General features: G+C 41.2%; 3 protein-coding genes across 4 annotated transcripts in view; all 3 read left to right on the forward strand.

Moving 5' to 3' along the window:
- The first annotated feature begins 6,617 nt into the window (after positions 1–6,617).
- Positions 6,618–23,182, forward strand: part of LOC6531243 (mucin-5AC) — a 35,329-nt gene continuing 18,764 nt past the window's right edge. Inside the window, exons 1-2 of one of the 2 annotated variants that reach the window (XM_015195689.3) lie at positions 6,618–6,736; positions 8,187–8,559. In XM_015195689.3, the coding sequence (XP_015051175.1) occupies positions 8,472–8,559 (88 nt within the window). In that variant the 5' untranslated portion in view covers positions 6,618–6,736; positions 8,187–8,471. The remainder of the gene's footprint in view (positions 6,737–8,186; positions 8,560–23,182) is intronic. The other variant, XM_039372145.2, reaches the window with a different exon arrangement.
- LOC6531242 (chromobox protein homolog 1) lies at positions 11,753–12,172 on the forward strand. The gene has a single exon (XM_002092018.4). The coding sequence runs from the start codon at positions 11,845–11,847 to the stop codon at positions 12,097–12,099; it is 255 nt and encodes an 84-aa protein (XP_002092054.1). The 5' UTR covers positions 11,753–11,844; the 3' UTR covers positions 12,100–12,172.
- Positions 12,424–17,879, forward strand: LOC26534678 (putative uncharacterized protein DDB_G0277255). The gene is made up of 3 exons (XM_015195690.3): positions 12,424–13,662; positions 13,885–14,353; positions 17,599–17,879. Exons 1-2 carry the CDS (start codon positions 12,505–12,507, stop codon positions 14,335–14,337), a joined length of 1,611 nt encoding a protein of 536 aa, XP_015051176.1. The 5' UTR covers positions 12,424–12,504; the 3' UTR covers positions 14,338–14,353; positions 17,599–17,879.

Here is a 23,182-nt window from a genome sequence, read left to right on the forward strand (position 1 = left end):
ATGATTATTTTTGTTATTTTTAAATTTCTGGCGGAAATTTAATTCGGCTTGTGTTTGGGCTGTAATTATTTTAACAGTGTGATGTGATCACCATCATTTCATCTTTAATAACATATTAAGCGGTTTTTACTCAATGAGTTACCCAAATTTTGCTTATAATATAACTTGGTATATAGTACTTTGAAGAGTGGGGGCTTTCAGCCAAGTCATTTAAATAAATATTAGCTTATAAATTAATTTCCACTCAATCGATGTTTATTATGCACTGGCTTAAACAAATTTTGCATTTTGCTGTACTGCATTTATGCTGCCATGATTTTTGCGGCTTCGATAAATGACAGCTTAAATACTTTGCGCTGCGGCATTTGAAATTGAAAAAAAAAATAAAACGAATATGCGTAATTATTATCATTTAATTAAGTTAACAAGCCTTAAAAGCGTTGTTTATTAGGGATAAGTTGTTGGGAATTAAACCACTAATTATTTAATTATTGGCGCTCTGTATATTTCAGGATGTTTACGGAACGTGTTTCCCCCATAATATTTACTTTTATCCCAATTTCTCGCAGTTCAGTGACTTAATTTTATTGTTTCTGGGGCAGACTTTATTTAGCCAATTAAATAGCCATACCCGAGTGTGTTTAATTCAACAGCTCGCGACTAAATGGCCATTAATATTAATTTAAGTTCGAGCAGCGCCAAGTTTCTTGACACTTCAAAACCACACAAACAAAGCCCCCCATTCATAATGAGGAACTCAAGAGCTCAAGAACTCCCCACATGAATAAAAACAAACCCAAAGACAAACACGGCAATGGCAATAACAATAATAATGGCAGGACCTTAATAAGATATATGAGTGGGTGGCTTTTAAGGGGCTGGGTGGTTGGATGGGAAAGTGGAGAAACATTGGCGTGGTAAATAAATAAAACGATTTCAGGCGCTCAGGTCGCATATGTAAACACAAAGTCCTCGAGGTGCAAAGCAGAGCGTCTTAACGGCATTTCTTGTGTGAAAAGCGTGGTTTTTCCGGGGAAATGGGGGGAGCTGTGTGGATCGGTGTGACGAAGGGTCCTTGCTAATCGTAAATTGCCTGGCATCGTACTAATCTACACATGCACACTCCCATGCACACACGCACACATATTAGGGGCATAAAAATCGGCACTCAATAGGCATGAGGGCACTTTGGGGCCACTCACACACACGCACAGTTTTCCCCTCGAATTTTCCACCTCCCTGCACGTACGTACATATGTTTATGCGTGGGCGTTCTGTCTCCAAATTTCCTTAGCTACGAATTTTCCTTAGCTGACGGCACAGTCTAGGAATTCAGCATCCGAGTTCAAAGCCCCTCGCAGCTGCCCTTGCATTTTAAATGCCCTAATGGGATACAAATAATAATGCGGAAAGGCCCATCGAATGGGTAAATATGTTAATAACATATGAGAGTGTTGTTATTAGCTTAATTTGGCTAAATAATAGCTAACCCATCTTGTTAAGCTGTTAAACGAGTGCCGTAATAAATATTTCATCCTAGCTGGTAGCATATTTTACTCTAACTTCTAACTTTTTGGTATCAACTAAATTTATGTTGCAAGTTTACTAAATAACTAACGTTTTATTGTTTTTTTCAAGCAATTAAAATTAAATCCATATCAGCGGCGCCTCATCAATCACGCACTTAAAAGCTGTAATCAATAACCAGAATTCTCCATTTAATGTGCACCATGATTTATGTTTGTGTAAGCAATATACATATAGAGATTCCTAGCTTTAATTCATAAATTTTACTGTATAATAGATGCTTGAATATTTGGGAAATCTCATACGGAACTCGAATTATTATCCAGCAGACCGAAAGTTGAGCTAAAAGTTGAGAGCAGGGCAAAAATCACCACCTGCTGATTTATATTAAGTTGGAATTATACAAGCGGGCCAGGACCTCCCGTATCCTGCGGCACTGGCCTCCAGTTCGTTTATTATCGGTCACTGGACCCGCACGCTGCTCCTCCGACGCACTTAACCTCGGATATGCGAGTCTATTTTAAGCATTTACAACTTTATGGCAAGCGGTCAAGAGGCTGGCGGCCATCCTCCATCACCCTCCCATACACATCCACATCCATTTCCACATCCACCACGAGCCCCCTGGAGACCGACTTTAAGCTCCTTTCGGGAGCAATCATCGTTGGCGGCTGGGAAATGCCACAGGAGCCACCCACGCTCGGTTGGCCACCACCAAGTGTACCAAGTGTAATCCTAGAGCTCACCCACTTTTCGAGGCACTGATTTTTGCCAGCTAATTGCCGAGGAAGCCGAGGCTGGCGAACTTCTAAAATCCGACACCCAGCTGCCTGCTGGGTCGTCATTATTGGGCGAGGAAAGGGGGTTCTTGGAGGAGGAGGAAGAGGAGGAGGAGCACCTGGCATTTGGGTGACATCAATCATACGCCTCGTGTGGCTGGGCTGGAATTTAATTAACTGGCGCTGGCAAAAGCCGCCATTCGATACCCAAACAATTAGACAGGTATCGATTTGGATTACTCCTGCCAGCCGAAATATTCTGATGATATGCGCACGAAAGTCCCAGGCAAATGTATTATGCGCCAAAATCTAAGGAACCGAAGGAATGCCATTAAACGCACTTGAAAGTTGACACTGAATTCGTTGGAAGGAAGAATAAGCCAAGTTAAAAGGGCGTAAAGCAAACGAAACCTCCCACGCGTGTGTAAATTTGTACGAATTTAGGACCCGTTTCAGGCCAAGTGGCATGTGGCATGTGGCATGGGCCAGTCAACCCGGCCAAAGTCACGAGTCACGAGTCCTTGCCCACAGGCTGAGCAAATAATAAAAAGGACATTCGCCCGAATTGTCACATTCGTGCGCTTAACTGAATGGCGAAGCCGCAAGGATTTAACTGCTCCCTGTTTATGCATTTGTCAATAGTCCGAACAAAGGACGGCACACAGGAATTTCTATGAATCTCTATAAAGAGAATCCTTTCTTTGTTCACTTCAAAGTTCAAATGTTTTGCATATGCTGGTGGCTTGTTTAATTTTCCTAAGCGATATTAAGCATTATTTACAATATCCCCAAGGAGCTTTAACAAATTCCCAAAACTTATGCTTCAAGCGATTTATTTAAGTAACCTGGCTTTAATAAAGGTCAAATTCTGATTTATTTATTGACTAAATATTCGTGTTTTTGCAGCTGAGAGCATCACCAAAGTGCCCAAAGCTGGCACTTGTCTAATTAATTTTCATTTCAATTTCAGTTTTTGCATCAAGTCAAATCTCTGATCAAACTTGTCCAAAATCCGGGTGGCGTCCAAATGGCGAACTTTGAGTCCTGATAAAATAAATCTCTTTTTTCGTTTCGTTGATTTTATGCGTTTGTTTTTGTTTTTTTCGGGCAAAGAGGGCCAAGTGAGGATGAACCCTTTTCAATCAAATTAGCCATAGTCAGTGGAGCAATTCCATCATAGTGAGCAGATGATGAAAATTCTCGATGGAATTATAAAACGGGTTAGGCATAGGAATTCAGTACGATGGATATATTTGACTAACAGATGCAATAGATACAATTCCATGTTAGATGTAAGCTTAGGTTTAGCAGTTGCTATAATTAAGTTGAGCAATTGATATAGAATTTCAGTTGAAGATTGATTCTTGACTTTAAAATTCCCAACACATTGAAATTGTTTTCTATTTTACTTCAAAACTACTTCTTTTTAAGGAGTAAAAAACATTTTCATTGACTTCAAAGCTTTTAATGCCGACGACGACATGACCTCATGTCGAAAGGCAACTACAGGACATACGACTGACCTAGTCCTTCTAGCGTCCTTTTTTCTGTAAGGACTTAAAATGTCAAAGTGGGAGTGAGACAGCAACAATTGCCCTCGTCTTGTTGCTTGCGCTGGAATTGGCAACTGTCCCGACATTGTTGCCAAAATGTGAAAGACAAACAGTAGGAACTCCGCTGACAACTTTGGCCAAATCATGGCTTGCTCATTTATCAGCGGGCAGCAGAGGGTTAAGAGCTTGAGGTCCTGCCATTAAGGGTTTCCCCCCAGTCAGCTGCATTGCCCAAAACTCTCGAGTTCTGCCGGTGCCCGCGAAAAACTTAACAGAAACTTGGTAACCGCCGCTCAACTGCCGCAATTGAACAAAGTTGCAGGAGAGCAACTCTGGTTTGCGTTTCCGGTTCCGGTTGGCTGCATGCAAAATAATGACAAATCGCCGACTGAATTGCGTCTTAAGCACGTGTCTGTGGCCCGCCTTCGGGAATCTATACATTCCCTCTATCTTTCTATCTCACAAAACATTTGCCCGACTCCGGATTTATGACATTTGATGGGGTCACATGTGCTCCACTCGCCTCACGTATTACACACATGTTAACGAGGCATTGTAATATGCATAAATGGGTTCCTAGTTTGCGGTTTCTGCTCTTGTATAATAAAGAGTAATCAAAAAGTTCACTAGCTTTGTATTCCTGCTGTTAAAAATATGTACATATGTTGTATGTATATAGAGCAACTCCATGAGTGCCTTCTTACCAAGAATCACTTACAACTTTTCTGACATTTTGCGCATAAATAAACACAAAACGTTCCAGGACCAAACCACAAAAATATCTAATGCGTGTAGCTGCCGCACTAAAATATCATTTTTCCACTCGACTGCGCCGCTGTGGCTTTCATAGTTCTTTCTTTTGGGGTAAATGCCAGAGTTCAAGTGGATTTGTAAAGCAATAAATAACACAAGAAGGGGTAGCAAAAAGTCGACAAAATATTGTTGGTAAAATTTCCAGTAAGACTAGATCAAAGGCTATAGGTGCAATAACAGTTGTTAGTCAGAAACAAAGTCGGATATTTGATAACAGCAGCAGAAAAAATGGCATAATAATGTCGGTAAAAATATTCCCTTACATTCCATGCAATCGCAAAGTTGTGAAATTGCGTGAAAATTGTCTTGTCAGTGGCAGCTGCTGCTGGCGGCTGCTGGCTGCTGGCTGTTGGCATCTGCGAATAGATTAAAAAATATCAAAAGCAGCTGACAGAACAAACAGACGGCACTTGGCATATTGCTAACTTATCGGTCTACAGGTGGACAACTGGCAACCCGGATGGATGCCAATCCGTACTCCGTTCACTCCGTTGGTAAAACGGAGTATGTAATCTCGTCTCCAGGCGATTACATACTCGGCCAACTAGCTGAACAGTTGGCGCTGTCATGTCGCATCTCAATCTCATCATTTGCATATCTGCTGTCGCCGTGTTGCGCTTACATCACGCATCCGCACCGTTGGCCCATGCAATCGTTGCGCTGCAGGCGCTTTCATCCAAGCTCCACGGCTTCCATTCTTAGCCGCATGCCAATCTTTGCTGGATCCCCACTTGGACCTCCCTTGGCCCTCCCTTGGAACTTCCATCGCAGCGTCCATCGAAAGCTTTTCAATGGACGCGGGGGCCCATCGCCCGTCTATCGTCAATCAAAGGATTCTGATTCGGCCCCCACATAGCCCGGCTGTTTGGCTTTGTAATTTATTTGCCTGGCTCGAGATTTGCCTTAAAGTGGGTTAGACCACACGATTTGGGCCGTGACATATGATAAGGGTAAATCGACCTAATTTGTTCGACCCTGCTCCCCTCTAACTTTGAAGTCTTAATTCTTGATAAGAGCAACGACCTAAAGATACATTTATTATTTAAAGATGGTATTAAAATTGCTTGAGCCCTAAGTCCTCTGATATGTTATGGTACATATTTGAACTCTCGTTCTAGTATATTTTAAAAGGGTTATTTGAATAATAAAACTTCAAATATTGTTCGAATTTTTATTACATACTTACTATATCTCTGTGGTGTTTCTTATTATTTTTCTATAAAACCTTAAATTTCAAGAAATTTGCACAGGTAAAAACTAAACGATTTCCAATGCAGCTTTTAGTTGGCTAAAAGTTCAAGTCACGACTAAATTCTTAGGCTATTAGTGTTAAGCTTGCCTTCGATATGTAAAGTAGTACTGTAACAGTGTAGAGAGTTTTTTACATGTAGTATGTAGAATGTAGAGAATTGAATTTCTTATAACGAGTTCACTCAATAAAATATAAACCAATTTTATAAAACAAAATTAATAAAATTGCGCATACAAATTTTGTTCTTTTAAATTTGTAATTGAATTAAACCAAATTTTGAGTCTAGCTTGTATTTAAACAGCAATAAATTTAAAATATAATAATAAATATTTGATTTAATAAATATTTGTATTTAAACAGCATTAAATTTAAAATATAATAATAAATATTTGATGTAAATTACCCAAATTTCATAAAATAGCACTGATCCCACATTCTTAATTTTCAAACAGATCTGTAAAAAAAATCGTAAAATATTTTATATTTTTCCGATTCTTAATATAACCAGCAATGAACCACTGATTCGCCCAACTGGGAACCCAGCTCTATTGCCCATTTCTTGGCCCAAAGTAAACGACAACAGCTGCCACGCGCTCGCCAACTCTCTTCTGGAGCGGCTCTCCGCACTTGTCTTGGCCAAAAACGTGTTTGGGCCACTCCGATGTGCTCCCAGTTGGCTCCGATGGAAGCCAGTCTTCAGTTCGATTCGAAGCGCGTCTTAGCACGGTTGTTGCCGCCGGTCGCCGATCATCAGTTGGCCAAGTGAATGTCTTTCAATTGTAACCGAAACTATATCGTCCAGTGGGTGATATGTAAGTGAGCCGTGTGACTAGCCCCCTCTCTTTCGCACCGGCTATGTCCGTCTCTTTCGCAACGGAGCAAGTGCGTCGAATGATTTGCTGACAAGCGGGTTTCAATTTGAATGTCGGTCTTCGGTCTTCGGTTATCGCTTTTCGGGATTTTACGTATGCAAAGAGCGTAGTTTTAACATTACCGTTGTCTCGACGCGTCATAAAAACTTGCCACGCCCCCCACATTCAACCACCGCCCACCGAAAAAAAAACAATCGATGATTACTCAAGGAAAATTTCACTTTGCATCGAAAGCTAGTTTTTGCATATGTAACTATTAACGAAGGCTTCACGGTGTCCATTGGACTTGGACTCGATATCCGAAGCACCGGCCATATGGACATATGGACTTCCATTTAGCATTGTATAGCATTGTATATATAGCATTGAGATTCTCGAGCGTGGAATTAACATAAAGTTTTACCTGCCGGCTGGCCTCCAGTTAGAAACTGCCATAAATGCATAAGAACTGTGCAGTGAAGTCCGCTCAAAGACTTAATTGGGAATTATTAATTATTTAATTACCCCCGTACGCAAGCCAAGGTCGTCGGCTGATAAAATGCAATATTTTCTATAAGTTTACCTCTCACCGCCCAAAGACAAATAGAAAACAAACTAATCAGTGAAAAAAATCGCATAAACAATTGCATGAAAAATAAAAAACACCGTATAAAAACAGCAAACCAACATCAAGCCAAGATATATAATGTGCTTTCGTGTTTATATAGCAAAGACAGATTCAAGGTGAATGTTGCCATTATTTTTTTGACAGAGTGTTCGGGCAACAAGTGAAAATTTATTGAGAGGTTTTTTGCTCGCGTGCTGAACGAATGAAACAATACGAAACGTTGCCAAAAATCAACGCGAAATTAATACCATTAAAGAGTACATAAATTTCAGAAGCAATTTAAGGTGTTTGAAAAAATATATATAATCAGTGACTAATTTGGAAAGGAAGAAATAAATCACAAATCTTCGCGCAGAATGGGAAACCCCAAAGGCTGTTTTTTTGCGCTCCGTTCTTAGAATCATTGCTCCGATTAGCATTTTAAATTAGCCACTACCTTTTTGTTATTTGCTTGGTTAAATTTTAGCTAATTAGAAATAATATAGCATTTTTCAAAAATACTTTGTAGTTATTTATATGTGATACACCTCTGCAAAGTCATCAATTGTCTTGGCTTCCGAACAGTTCAATGCTAGTAGCCTTTTGGAGAACTTAGCCTACTCACACACAATTCTAGTTATCGCGCATACGCAACGTTGGCGTTCCAGCCTTGAACTTTTTCGTCAGGTAGAACGCTGTGAAGAAGCCGAAGGAAAGAAAGAGAGAGAAAAAAATCGCATTATTATTAATTACATTTTAACGGTAACTCCAAAAACAACGCAAAATGCTTTGAATACCTTTCAGAAGAAACCCGTCTGACCCGTCCACCCGTCCTACCAATAAATATAAAAAAATAAAAAAAAACAATTTCTCGCTTTTGACTAAATTCGCCAGCAAAGCCATCAATAATACGTATACGCAACAACAAAATGCAAATACTGGACAACAAATAATTTAACGATAATTTACAAAACGCCCGGGGCATAAAACAAAAGAAACAAAACTGTTTAATAAGAAACCAAGCAGCTAAATTGCAAATTACAAAGCATTTCGGATAAAATTTTTCGAAATTTCGGAGGAGTAACGAAAATGTCTCGGTCGACGTCAAAAACGACGTCGCTGCTTAGCGGCAGCATCATCGTTTTCTTCGTCACCATCTGCGGCTGCTTTGCACAAGGTGAGTGAGTTTTACATATGATATTTATTTGATGGTGCGCCATCTTATGCGTCCGCAAGACAAAAAGCAGCCTTAATTTAAGTCATATTCTTCAAAGTTGTGTCTCGATCTCGTTGAGAAAACCCCCAAAAGGTCTGTCTGATTCACTCCATGCTAATTTACCTACAGATGGCAGCCGTGAGATCGCTGCGGTGTCTTTTACAAGCCGGAACTCTTCGAAGGTCTGAATTGAAAGAACAACGACACTAAATGCGTGTTCAAAATTAAAATCTCCAAATTAAAGCCAAATGCGAGTGAATTGTCACGAATAATGAAACGGATGCTTGGCACTAAAGCCCAAATAAAACAAATAAAAACATTGCTAAAACTTCCGGGGAGTTAGCAGATGACAGCCGTGATTAAACAAACAATTTTCCAAAAAAGAAAAAAAAGTGCTTAACAAATAAGCACTTGATCAACTGACAGCCACAAATTTGGTTGCACATGCAGTTGATTTTGTGCCCACGGGGACTCACAGTATTTGACTGGCAAATGTCGACAGTTTTGGCCTTTTTCGGGCACCTTTATTGGCTGCACTGAGAGAAAAAGATGTGCAGACAAAATGCAGCAAACAACAAATAATAATAAAATCTTTGTGTGCCTTAATTTCTACATGCAAAGATCACTGTTTAATGCATATATTCTTGTTTATATGCTTTAATGATGAGTAAAAACTGTATATTAACTTACTTAGTGGCACAAACATTTTTATATTAGCATTTGCCACACTTAAATACTTTAATACGTTAACGAACTTTAATTAAGAGATTTAAGTGATATGCGTACCCTTTTTGTTTGTGCTTCTGCACTGGCATGACTTTATTTCCCTCCTGAAATGTGTTAAAATGTCAGTAAATGTCAATAAAACTCTTGTCGCCCCAAAGGCCTGTTTACATATGGGGTTAACTGTTCGAAAGTTTAAAGTACCGATTGTAAAAAAGAGTGCTTGGCACAGATTTGCGTTTACCTTAAGTGATTTTAGGGGGAATAAGAAGCGTGTCATTGAACTTGGGGCAGTGTCACGTCAGCTTGACATAATATTTACACCATTACAACGGATCTCGATCTTCAAATTAATCAGCAACAGAGTAACAAAAGGCTGTAGAGTGCCAAACAAAACAAATTAAAACTAAATCTGTTGCATAAGACATCAATACACAACCTTTCTACTGCGCAATCCGAGACGGAATCTTTGTGGGCCTTATACTCGTAAAAAGCAGCAAAAACCGAGAGACAAAAGCAGGGTTAATAAAATTAACTTGCTAATGAAGCGATGATCACACCGCATCATTTCTATGGGCCACATGCACACATATTGTACATATGTATATATGAATATTGACTTAAATCATTTCGTAGAAGAAATCAAGAAATACAACTTATTGAAATCCGCTGGCAACATTTTTGTATATAATGCAGAAGCATTTTTGTCGCGCGTGTTTCGGCCAAAAACAAGCAACGAACCAACCAAACAGCAGAATGGGCAAACAAGTTTCGAGTTTCTTGGCGTTCCACTATGCAAATTAAACACTAAATACTAAAGATATACACATGTCTGCATGTCGCTTTGGATATTTTGTAATATCGCGATGAAAACGAAAGTGAATCCGCCGCTTGACTTTGAAAAGCGCTCGAACGAAAGCCCCAGAAAGACCCTTACTTCCAGCTGCCCTTGTTGTCGCCTTGCCTTCGGTTGCTTTTCACTTTTATTCCGCCATGTACCGAGTTGTTAACTCTATCGAATTAAAATAAATTCGTCGCCGCCGCCACCGCCACCGCCGTTGTGCCCAAAAGAAAGAAAGTGAAAGAAATGTACGAGTTTGTACCCATGTGCACATGGCTAAGTTGCGGCACAAGTTTCGCGCTCGAAATCATAACAGTAATGGCAACAGGTTGGCTGCCTCTTACAGTCCGTCCCACTTCTATAGCTCGAACTCGTCCAGTTGGATTTTCTGAAAATGTAGCAAAATAGGTTGAATATGGAATTTATGTTTCTAGCTTAGATATTGAAATTTAAAATCTTGCAATGCAATTAAATTCAATTTCAATACTTAAAACAGTCAAAGAATGAGACTGAAATATGCTTTTAAATTGAAATTGTTCAAAGTAAACATATTTATTACCGCACCAGAAATTCAGTTTACTGAAGTGAGACTGTATTTCAAAGCAGATTTTGAATCTTGTCCGAAGTGGCGCGTTTTTTTTGAATTGTCACACACTGCCGTTACTTTTTCCAACTGGCCGAACGTGACGCATTTCTTTGGCTTTATTTCAATGAATAAATCTCTTCGCCAGATGCAGGCTCTGTGGAAATAATTGCTGGCTTACATACTCTCATGTAAATTGGCATTTTCTGTGCGCCGTAATGATGGGAAACATGCCAATGACATTGTTGTCCAATGCGAGTCGAAGATTATGGCTGTGGAAAGCGAATTTACATAGACAATGTGCGATTTTTGTGGCCTGAAAAGAAAAGCGCAGATTTTGCCAATGGTCAATTAAAATACATTCCCATTTCCACACAGTGCTCACCATTATTTCCGCTCAGGCAAACTGCACTCGACTTCAAAACAAGTTTTTGGTTGACGTCTGGTTTAACCGAAACTAAAACTGAAACCAAAACAGAAACAGGTGCAACAACCGCCTGGCCAGCGGACTTTTATATAATGGTCAGCTTTAAAAAGGAGCAATTTCTCACAAAGTTGATAGGCATTGCTAACATACTTTGGCCAGTCCATGGCTTTTTCCAAACAACTGTTGACTTTCAGTAATTCCATTAAAATGAATTCCCTGTTTCGTTATAAAAGAATCGATTGGCTGAAACGATTCCTACAGGTAGTGCTATCGATACAATTAGTTATACCCGTGGTCTGCGTTCTTTCTGTGCATAAATTATCGATATTGTTTTGTGATTTGTAACTTACTCATCGTTATCAAAGAATCTGGTTAAATTATTTCACTATGCAATAACCATCTTGGACTTGCTTAGACTTTTTTATACAGCATAAAACTTGGGTAATGATGGCTAGCTTGGAGGCAATTGATATTCATAGAAACTTTCTTTACACTACTTTCATACTTAACATACTTAACGTACAGTTTGTACAACCTAAGTTTGTGCAGTAAATCGATCTTTGATTTAAAGTACAATACACAAGTGTGTACATTTCGAGATTTCCCATCCCTTTCTCCCTCTCGAGCGAGTTGGCAGCGCTGACTTAGTGTAAGCTTAACTAACGCACGATCATGTCCAAGAAATCCACCGATTCTAACCGGGCTGGCCGAGACCTCGAGGACAAATCCTCGGAATTTACGGTGGAGAAGTTTATGGCCAAGCGGTATCTACGTGGACGTCCCCAGTACCTGGCCAAGTGGGAGGGCTATTCAATGGATCAGTCTACCTGGGAGCCTCTGGAGAACTTGGGCAATTGCATGACGCTGGTTGCGGACTTTGAGGCGGAACTATTCAAAAAGAGCCAGGAAAAACATAATACTCAATGACAAGGAAATGTTAATGCAAATTGTTGTTTACAAATAAAAGCTAAAAAGATGTTGTGCCTTTTAAAAAATTGCTTTTGCTTTGCTTTTTTCAATGGAATGAAATCAGGGCTGCAAAAACGTTGCTGAGAATCGCCAGGCTTATCATACAATTACCAATTAAAGGTCGTATCACTTGCGAGCTAATTTATTGGGCAGCGCTTAATAAATTTTGCTATAATTTGATATGTTGTGTCTTAACTTCAGTTGTGTCCCCAACTTCAGTTACACACGTTCAAAAAAAAAAATACTAAAAGCTTTCCCATCCCTATTGTTAATTCGATGGTGTTGGCAGTGCCACCGAAGTTACTTGTTTTGGTGCATTTGATTTCCCGTTCTTTTACCCCGCGTCCTTTGAGTGATTAAGTTATGTCTGGCAAGGCTCAACAACCCAATCCTGGCCAGGTCGTTGACCCGCCTAACGATCAAGCACAAGAATATAAAGTGGAGAAAATCGTCGGTAAACGCTTCTTCAATGGGCGTCCCCAGTTCCTAGTGAAATGGGAGGATTTTCCGCAAGAAGATAACACCTGGGAGCCGATGGAGAACGTCGGCAACTGCATGCAGCTGGTCTGCGAATTCGAGACAGAGCTCTTCAGGCGAACACAGAATGCCCTGGGTAAACCTGACGAGGAACTGGTGACCAGTCCTACCAGCAGCGGCCCATTGATCACCGAAAATACACCCAGGAGCTCTAAGAAGACACAACAACGTTCCAAGCCGGTCCAGACCAAAACCAAAGCTAAAACATCGCAAATGAATCAGAAAGAGAAGGAAAATATTAAGAAAATGGCGGGAACAATTAAAAATATCCAAAATGGGCCCAAAACGCTGATGCCTAGTACTAGCCAAATCACCACTCGGAGGTCAACGGATGTTTTCAACGGCAAAACATCAACGCCAACGAAAAACATGATTGAGACTCCCAGGTTTCATAGCCAATTCAATGCTATAAATTTGAGCGAATCCAGTGACGAGGAATCCGTAGGAGCCAAATCTCTGAACAATTACCAACAAGCTTGTCTTCCCAAACAAAAATCTCCGACACCGCCACAACCGCGAGGGCCTATTGAATTTCCCCAAGATGAAGACGCACTGGTGGCCTCGAAAGATGTGCCTCCTGTGCTGCATCGTGAAAAATCCCAGCCTATGCAGAGCCCAAGGCAAAGTGATGATTCGGATGTTTGTTCTTCCACCAGTGCGTCATCATCCGATGAGTCGTCATCATCCAGTAGCTCATCGACAGACTCATCGTCCAGTTCTCTGGCATCGTCCAAGGTCGGCCAATCGAAACCTAATCCGACTTCGCTGGAGCAGATAAAGTTGTCGTCCAGCTTACCCGATGTTTCCACAGCTGGACCTGCAGCTTCTTCGCTGGACGCACTAAAAAAAGAGGCTCGCAAATGGGCGACCGACAAGCGGGAGTCCAAATTTGGCATTCCGACCTCAAAGGCGAAGAGCGCAGCACCACAATCCATGCCTTTGGATTCAACTGACAGTGATCCCATTGATTTCAAAATGAAGAGCGTAAGAAGTGTTCTTTTCAATCAAGAAAATCAAACCAAAGCTAGTGAAATAGTTAATAATCTTAATTCTACATTACAAAACAAAGCGTAAATGTAAAGCTGTTCAGCTTAATTCTAATTCCTACGCTGTAGTCATCAAGTGAAAGTTTCTTTAGCGATGATTTGATTTTCTCGTCTATTAAAACAACAACTGCTCTAAGAAAAATTGCTTCTACTCGAACAGATGCACAGCTGTCCTGCAAAGCAGCAGAGCAACCGGAACGTCCCAGAGCCGCTAATTAAACCGCCAGTGGAGCAAGTCAAATCCAGGCAGCCAGGAAACCGTCGCATGAGCCAAGCTAGGACCACCAAGGAGGTGGCCCCGAAGCAGTCGATTACGACTCATGCACCAGAGTCAGATAGCAAGGAGGAGGCAATGACTTTACCAGTGGGCAAGCGTGGAAGAGCTAGACAGGATTGGAGAATGCCGGAGCGCAAGACACCCTTCGGATTGGATCGCGGACTGGAGCTGGATGAGGTCCACCACTGCTACCAAGTGGGTGAACATCTCTTCCTGTTTGTCTCGTGGAAGGGCTGCCTGGCTATCGATGCAGTGCCGCTGAAAGACCTCAAGGAAGCGTATCCATTGCAGATAATTAAGTACTTCCAGAGCTTGAAGATCGCTGTGCCCAAGTAAAGATGTGTAGTACGTGGTGAGTTGTGGCTGTAGTTCATGTTGGCCCTGTGCCCGTAACCTTAAACGCAAGCATCCGCTCCGGAGCAGCTTCAGTTTCTTCTTCATAACTTTACAGTTCGACGCTCGCAATATTTGAGCCATGAGCCATGAAAACTTCACGTTGCCTTCGGGTCAAGATAAATGCCATCGAAAAACAAAACAGAAACGAAAACGAAAACGAGGCATCATCCGGTCGGTGGATCCACTCGTTTGATTCGTTTCCCTGTACATTGCACCTGTATCTGCATTTTACTCTTCTCTGCTTGGTAATACCATAGATAATGCCAATGCTAAACATATGACAAATTGCTTGCCCATATCGTGGTTGCACTTAGTACACAGTTCTTCGAAGATTCATGACTATACCCGTGCAGATTTATGAGTAGTTCTTAGGGAAAAATGTAAGATGTCTTCATAGCGTTAACAAGAGTCTATTACTGGCGCACGTGTGTATCCCGAACATACTTATTGCCGTCCTCTCTTTTCGTAATTGTAGATTTCTTGCTGGAGATCAGCTAGCGAAAATTATGAGGCTCCAGACTCTGGGTTTTCGGTTTCCATTTGGCTTATCTGTCGTTGACAGCTGCTTTTGCTTTGAACTCGTCGGCTTGGCAACACATACCGCCGGACAGATTGGACCAACTCCCGCGCAAAAGTTGTGGGCGTTTGAGCGTCTCCGCGGTTCATTCAACCTGAGTGTGGAGTCGCAGAATGAAGTCACCAATTCGAATTGTGATTCTGTGCAGATGCAGTTGGTTGCCTTAATGGCGTATCTCATAGCTTTAACCTTCAATCGCACACAAGTACTTAGTTGTATTATACTGTACTCCACCCATAGTTGCTGCGGTGACACGCATAGCTGCTGGAGAGGCGACACACCTTTGTGGGGCACACGATAGCGCCACCAGCTGGACTCGCCGCCGTCTAATGGACTAATGTGTCCATTTAGTGCTGCCTGTCGCTAGTCAATGTCATTTGTAAGCTGTTTGGGGCTTGCTGATTGCACTTCGCAGTAGGTTTTCACTGCAGATCATGACTTAGTTCCACGGATTAATGGTTTGCTTCGCATGCATATGAAAATCTGGTTTTATGGCTAGTTAAATTCGCTGTTAGGTGTTCATAATTAGTTTTATTGTGGTGGCATAAATGAATTACAGCGTAGTCATTTAATTGAATTACCTAAAGTTAGTAATTAGTAAGGTCAAGAGTAAGCGACAAAAAAAAGCATTTAAACCTTTTGGGTCAAAATTAAAATCATTTTGAAATTAATCGAATTGCTTTATATTGAATTAACATATTTATTTATTATCTTAGTTTCAACGAAAATATTTAATTTTGCTTTAAATCCATTTGCATGATCAAGTTTTGCTGTTTGCTTCAATGGACTATTATTATTTTTCATTATTGCTGTGCAATTTACTCATTTTTACCTTACCGATTTCTGGGCTGCCTTCGACTTTGGCGTTCATTGATTTATGTGTGCTTAAATTAGCTGTCCATGGCATTTGCCATAATTTCTGTAGCTGTAGCTGGAACATGTTTCTCCACCCATTGCGCTCGTGCAGAAGTGAAGTGAGGGACTTCGGGGAGTGGTTGATGGCTGGCGAAATGGGAAAAGGGAAATGTAATCCCCCCAAAGCTATTAAAATGGCTGAAAATTTCCGCTTATTAATTGGTCTACCATAAATATTCAAATTACCTATCAAATGTCAAATCATCCAGGGCTTTTTAGCTTCCATCGCTCAAGACAGCCGAAAAATGCTTAATTTCCTGATTGTGAAATTTTCGTCTTTAACCATATTTCTTTATCAGACAAAATTTGCATTTCATTTCTGCCGCCACAAGAGCAATAAAAACAACAACAATGAGGACCTCGTATGTGATAATTTTCTCGCTCGTTTGACCATTTTTGGCTTGAGATGTAATTACGCCCAAGGCAGCAACAAGTAACCGGTAACAACAGCAACAGGCAGCAGGCAACCTCATTTATGACGCTTTGCATATGGTAAACAACAAATCAGAAAGACACAAAATGTTGTTTTCTATGTTGGTGGTACTTGGTTGCAGTTGTAGTGCATTTTGTTTAACGCTTCGTTTATTACCAAAAACAGCAACGAACGCATTTCTTGGCTGAATGTTGTTGCCTTCTGTTGCTTTGTGGTCGACTGCTGTGGCCAGCAGCAATATTTTGGGTCTCGTAGGTTGAGATACAACAATTTAATATGCAGTCATATGCAGAGAAGCGCCTTCTTTTCCCCACATCCCCTGGCTTTCCTGCTGCATTTTCACTGCAGTTTCCTCCTGCCTCATCTGATGTCCAAGTAAACAGGCTTTTTTCACTCGATTCGCCAGAGAGTGGGTGTGTTTTCCACCATTTGGCTGGCTTATTTGTGATCTTGTGATTTTGTTTGACAGTTTAATATGTCTGCTTGTTTGTTGGCACGAGTCACAATTGGCTGCCGCTGTTTGGCATCTCCTGTGTGTGTGCTTTGTGCCGCTGGGTTAGGGGTTATTGGAACAGCAATTATACGTAGTTAAGGTGGCCCATTGCGGCTGCCATCGCTGTGCATTTGTTGCAGCAACAAGAGAAACAACAGCTGCGGGAGATGTGGTTAGATTTCCCAATGTTGGTTAACCCGATGCGGCGCCAAATTAGGTTGGCTCCATTACAAGAGCTGATTGATTGTTAATGGCATATTTATCATCGGATAATCCCCAATGGAGTGATTTCCAAGGTGCGTCTTGTTAAAGTACTTGGTAATTCGGCGCTTCTGATTACTCTGGACAAGCTAACAATTACTAAAGCTATGTACATTCAATTTGAGCATTATCAAAGTGTATCTTACACTTTTATAAGCTTTTGTTTTCCCTGCTTTATCTTTTGCATCTGTAGCTTTTTACTCGCTTGACCTCGGAGAACTAGTTCAGTTTTCCCTTTTCTTTTAACGCAAATGCATCCCCGTCTTCAGCGACCTTGCTTTGTTTCTTAAGAGCTTTTAGCTCTTTCGCTTTTCCGTTGACCACGCCCCAAGAACCTGAAACAGCGGGTCGGCTCCTCTTTATCTTAATTTCACGCCCGTTAATGGAATTAATTTGCCTTTGTTTGCTTGGTTTTTATGAGTGCTTTTATTTTTGTTTGTAGTGCAACATTAAAATTAGTTTTTGTAGCAATATAAAATGGTGTTTTTCATGTCGTTTTTTCTCTGTTTTGTTTCTTTTTAGGTTTGTACAGCAAGATTCACATCGCTCAACAAAAGCCACTCCAAGTTCAAGGTCATCGCATTCAAACTGGGTGAACTCCAACTGACCTACTATATTAAATTGAACTATTCTTTTTTTGTACTTCATATTTAGTTTTAAGCCAGACAGAATGCACACCAAGATGTGTTTAACTATGTTTTATGTTTTCTGTACATGTGAAGAATGTACATATCAATGATTTCAATGTTTCAAGTAACCTGATACTCGAACTTTTTGTCCAATAAATCTTGTTTTCGGCTTGACATCTGATACTTTGTGCTGTCTTTGCCAGCGTTTAGGGAATTCAAATATGAAGGTCGAACCACTTTTTCCTAACGATCCACTTTAGTTATTTTAGATTCATATTATAAGCAATATCTTGTTCTAGCCACAACAAAGTGAGCTGCCACTGCATTGGTTAGGCCAATTGGCTTAAATGTCATTGGGTGGTAAGCCAAAATCGAACTTTAGCCAACCGAGCTCTGTGGCCCCAAACTGAAGTTGTTGACATTTTTGCTTGACTTTTTGAATTATTTGCAGCATCGCCCCACAAACCTCTGCAATTTTGTTGCATTGGTATTTCTTTTGTTGGCCATTCGGGGTGTGTTCTGAGCGAAGGAGAGACTGAGACTCCATTGATGAAAATGAGTTTTATATGTTAATTTGGCAAGCTCCACTGCATTCTTCGTATTGAGGTGGAATGTGCATTGTGGTTGGAAAGTGGGCGCCTTTCGAGTTTGAGTTTTGACTCACTATACATGCCTATATATAGATACACATATTGATCGCTCATAAGAAATTGTACTTCAAAGTTCGATGGAAGATCGAAAATCATTTCCTGCATACATAGTTTGTACCTAAGTGTAAAGCCAGTTTCCTCATAAACTTACTATGCTCTTTCTCCTCGAAGTGTCTGTAGCTCTGCACAATTTCTCATCAATCACCCAGTGCCAAAGCCTCAGTTTTGTTCAGTTTCGTTTTATAGGTTGCTTTTGGCATTTTCTTATGGGCTAAGCTACACCTACGATTTCCGCACTTGCTAAAAAATGCGTCTGCCCCTTTTTGTTTGTGTGTTTTTTGTTGTATGGTATGCAAGCTGGCAAAGCCAAATGTTTGAGCCGTGAGTCAGTGAGTCAAAGCAAACTAAGGCAAGACATCAAGCCCCTGTCGATGTGCCATGTGCCACGCCCCACCGAAGTGCATTGAACGCATTTACTGCGCGCTGCCTCGCTTCGCACTCGATTTTCCATGCAGTTTTTCGCTTTTCTTTTAATTGGGGATTTCTGGCTTTGGCTTTTCCTCGACTCTGTTTTCCCCGCCTTTGCTTGCATTCGCTTCGTTTCGTTTCACTTTCGCGCCACAAACTTGTTGCAACTATGCCAGTCGAGTCGGTTGGTTTCTTTTAGTTTTTTCAGTTTTAGTTTTGTTTTTATGGCTTCCAAGTCGGTCTGGTCACTTGGTGGTCACTTTGGTGGTAAAAAGCGAAGGCACTCGAGCAGAACTCCCCGCAGAAATTTGACAATTTGGCAGCCGGTCGCTTAAATCACAAACAAGAGCTGAAAATTTATGAATTTAATTTTGGTTTTAGGCAAATAGAAAGCGTTGACACTAAACGGAAGTGTTCGCCAAAGGGGCGAAAGTCGCGGTAGATTGAGTGATTAACGCCAGGCAAAAATGTGTTATGCAACCGAAGGGGAGCTGAATCGAAGTTCGAACAATACGATCAATAAGCCAGCCAGCTGGCATTTGTGCACCCATATCGTGTTTCCCACCGCAGCAGCATTGCAACTGCAACATATCGCTCAATTAACCCAGTCTAATAACCAATCAAATGCCACTCTGACCCCGCATAATAGACCAGTGATTCATGCCGCCCAGTGACCCGAAAACTTGACTCAGACACCCGCGTACAAGATATGCATACGCAGATATATTGCACAGCCATGGCCACTTGAATGGGACAACCCGCTGGGCTGCTGGTTTGGCTGAAGTTTATATGTGGCACATGTTTGGCTAATGATTGCTGGCCCAGTGACACAACAAGCGCCAATATTTTGAGACCGAAAGGCGGAGTCAAATAACAGGCCAGGTGTGCGCGTCCATTCTGGGTTGAACTTTGCGCCCGGCCCAAAAAAAAAAAGAGAAAAAAAAGCGTAGCCAATGGAGTGTGGCTAAATGGGCCTAAATCCTTGACCCATTTGCACGTTCTCTTAGCCGTCTGGCATTTCCGTTTTGTGTTGCAAAGTGCAAATTTAAACTCTGCCCCGGCGTTCGCTTCAATTTGCAGTCATTAAACCTTTACGGCTCGCAGAAATTATGTACCCCAAAATGGCACAGAGAAAGAGAAATAATATTTGGTAGGCGATTTTCAAGGTGTATTATGCGGTTTTACAATGGTAAATGACGTTTGCCAGCGATTTTTGTCATTTGTCTTCTTTGAAATGAGCGATCGAGCGGAAAGTCAATGGGGTTAAGCTGCCCATTAACCCATTTTGGATAGGGAAATATTTGCCAAAGACAGGAAATATCAACGATTGTGGATAATTAACTTTTGTTCACCTATAAGTTATACATTTTCATACTCATTTTGCAAGTCGTTGCCTATGAATTACCCTTAATTTTTAATTGGCCAAAATTAGATGCCCATAATGGCTTCTCAATGTAAAATACCATGCATACTCTGCCGCATAGTCATTTAAGTTTATGTGCCATTCACGGATGTTCCGCAAGGAAAACAAGTTTGCGTCTTAAGTCATTCGTTTCCTTTGTGGCCTTTTGTAACTGGAAATTATGGGCCAGCTACCGCGACAACAACAACAACAACAGCCACTAGTGTAAAGCGTTGGAAACCTGTAATAAAAATATGCAGTTATCCTTGGGATTACGGTTGATCAGGCCGCCCTATAAATATATATGTTTCTTCAGGGAATGAAGAGGAGCATCTCCTCTTGTCCGCGACTTCAGCTGAATGCTCAGTGGCAGCGGCCTTTTAAGCAGGAAATGATGCCCAAAAGCAGTAACAACCTCAAAGGCTGGCAATTTGGCTGCAACAGCAAACAAAGCGAACACTGAGAGAAATATCCTTCTGCACTTTAAGAGTAACTACTAGCTACTTACACATCAACAGTTGCGCAGGATCCTTTATAAATTTAATTCACGTTTCCTGATAACAGTTTCTTACTTATACATATATTGAGTTAGTATTTAATTTACAACTACATTTGATTTCATGTTTCTTGCTGTGCAGTTTCTCTTGCTTTAGTGGCAAAAGCAGAAGAAGCGGCCTCTTAACGAGCGGCATGCATAAAATATGCCCTTTTGCTGCAGAAATTGCCGATCGCCTGATTGCAGATCGTTCGCGGACTCTTCGTTTTTAATAAAAATGTCAAGCCTTTGAGTGGTAAGAAGAGAGGCAACGGCCAACAATGAATGGGCAATTTGCAAAGCTGCTCCTTCGCTAAGTAATCCCCACATTGAGGCATCAGTTATTGGACAGTATTTGGGATTCGGTTTTGGATTCAGTTTCGGATTCGGATTTCCGCGCGTTGGCGTCGCCAGACGCCTCTTCAAAAGCCATTCAACTCTTGATAACCCTTGATTGACGGGCGGCGGTGACGGTGGCTGGCAACCTGACGAACCCATCTCAAGTGTTATTTGCTTTAATAACACTCCAGAACTGCAGGTCTTTGGTTTTCATCTTTGGTTCATTGAACTCCGGTCCAATCGATGGAAGCCAATTCTTAGCCACTTATGTAGGCACCAACCACTTGGGCACCCACTGAGCTTTGAGGGGCGTACTGTTCGAGTGTGTATGGCTTCTATGATATCTGGACACGCCCAATTTGAAGTGGCAGAAATGGCAGAAGTGGCAGCCGGGGACCAAATGAAGCCTACGGTTCCCAAAAACGGAATATGCAAATGCGGAGGCAGAACAAAAGCTAAGCGAAGCGAAACTCGGGAGAAGAAACCTTGTTGTTCACACAATAAATCACGACAACCAGAACAGCTATGTTATATGCTATATAGCTATTGTAATTACAACAACAATAGTCAGCTGGCCGACAAAACTAAGCCAAGATTGTTGACCATTTTGTCGTTGAAGCGTGGGGCAAAATGTTTTGTTTTTTGTTTTTTTTTTGTCATGTCTGGCTTTTGTTGTGCCATTCTTTATATATTCGCCAAGGAAAAGAGACAAAACAGCCAAAGAGCTGGGCAAAATTATGCGGAAAATTACAATGCATAGAAATTTGTGCCGTTTGAGAGACCGATCTTAATCGTGAATTATTTATTTCTGGGTGTAGGCTAAGGTTACATAATCATTTGTGTGTGTTTATGGCAGCACTCGTTATGTCAGCAAGGAAATTACACTCAAATTGATTAGAGGTGTGATGTAGATAGCTGCTGTTAAGAATTTTCCACTTAAAGGTATGTCAACTTGAAAGTAGAGCCCCGTTTTTTGCTCCATTTTATCAACAACCCGGAAAGTGTACAATTAAAATGCAAGCAATCCCTTTTACCACAACTGAATTCTATCCGAACTCCGCCACTTGCATTTCAATGGCCACAACTCACTCAGCATTTCGATAGCGGGACATTGCGCCACTTGGCAGCAGTGCCACAAGTTGGAAGGCGAACAGCCTCAGATGGAGCAGCCAGCACCACCGAGATTCAGATAGGGAGCGAGGAAAAACAGTTCTATTACTTAATATGCAACACTAATGCGAACAATGGCAGCACGACATCGTGGCAAAGGAAAAACCAAAGCCCCAAAAACCAAAACCCACCAGAAACCCACAAAAAACCGAAGGCCCAGACACACGATCCTCCGGTTGCTCCGTCACCAGACATTCAATCAACACTACCACTTCGACATGAAGACCTTAAGGAAAAACAAGAAAAAAAACATTGGACAACCAGCAACTTAGAAAGGCAACCCGTTAATGGGGAAAACTTAAGAGGCGAATCAAGGCGGTCAATAGTTTTTCACACCTCAGTTTTTGGTTGAAACACTTAAGTACATATGTACGTGCTATAGTTTTCAAAGCTCCGCTGATATAGAACCACTTTTGATTTGGAGATTTTGCTACGTGCCTGGGTTTCGGCATTCGGGATCTGTTCTGTTCTCTGTTTGCTCGGAATCTACGGGAGATTGGAGCTCGAGATTGAGTGACTGACAATGGCAAGGAATTTGGGCTGCGTTGCTGGAATGATAATTCGAGTGCCTAAATGTGTTCGCCATTCTGGAAGTGGAGCACACTAATGCCGGCGATTTGTCTTCGGGTCGGTCTCTTAGAATTCCTGAAACACAAATGGAGATACAAGTTAGATTAAAGGCTTCCGAAATGCGCTGGACAAAAGAGTATTATGTAGTACATTTAACATTTTTGGGATGTGAAGAACATTCTAGATATATTAGTTATTTTACGTTCTATAGCGTAAACATTTTTTAGACTTCCCGAACTGTATTTGATTTGATATGTACCTATGCAATTATTTGCTTCAGGGTTAGCTTACAGTTCTAGTTTCTTTTCGCTTTTCCGTTTGAGTTGTTCTCTTATTAAACGAG

Source organism: Drosophila yakuba, chromosome 2R (assembly GCF_016746365.2).
Source record: "Drosophila yakuba strain Tai18E2 chromosome 2R, Prin_Dyak_Tai18E2_2.1, whole genome shotgun sequence".
NCBI lineage: Eukaryota > Metazoa > Arthropoda > Insecta > Diptera > Drosophilidae > Drosophila > Drosophila yakuba.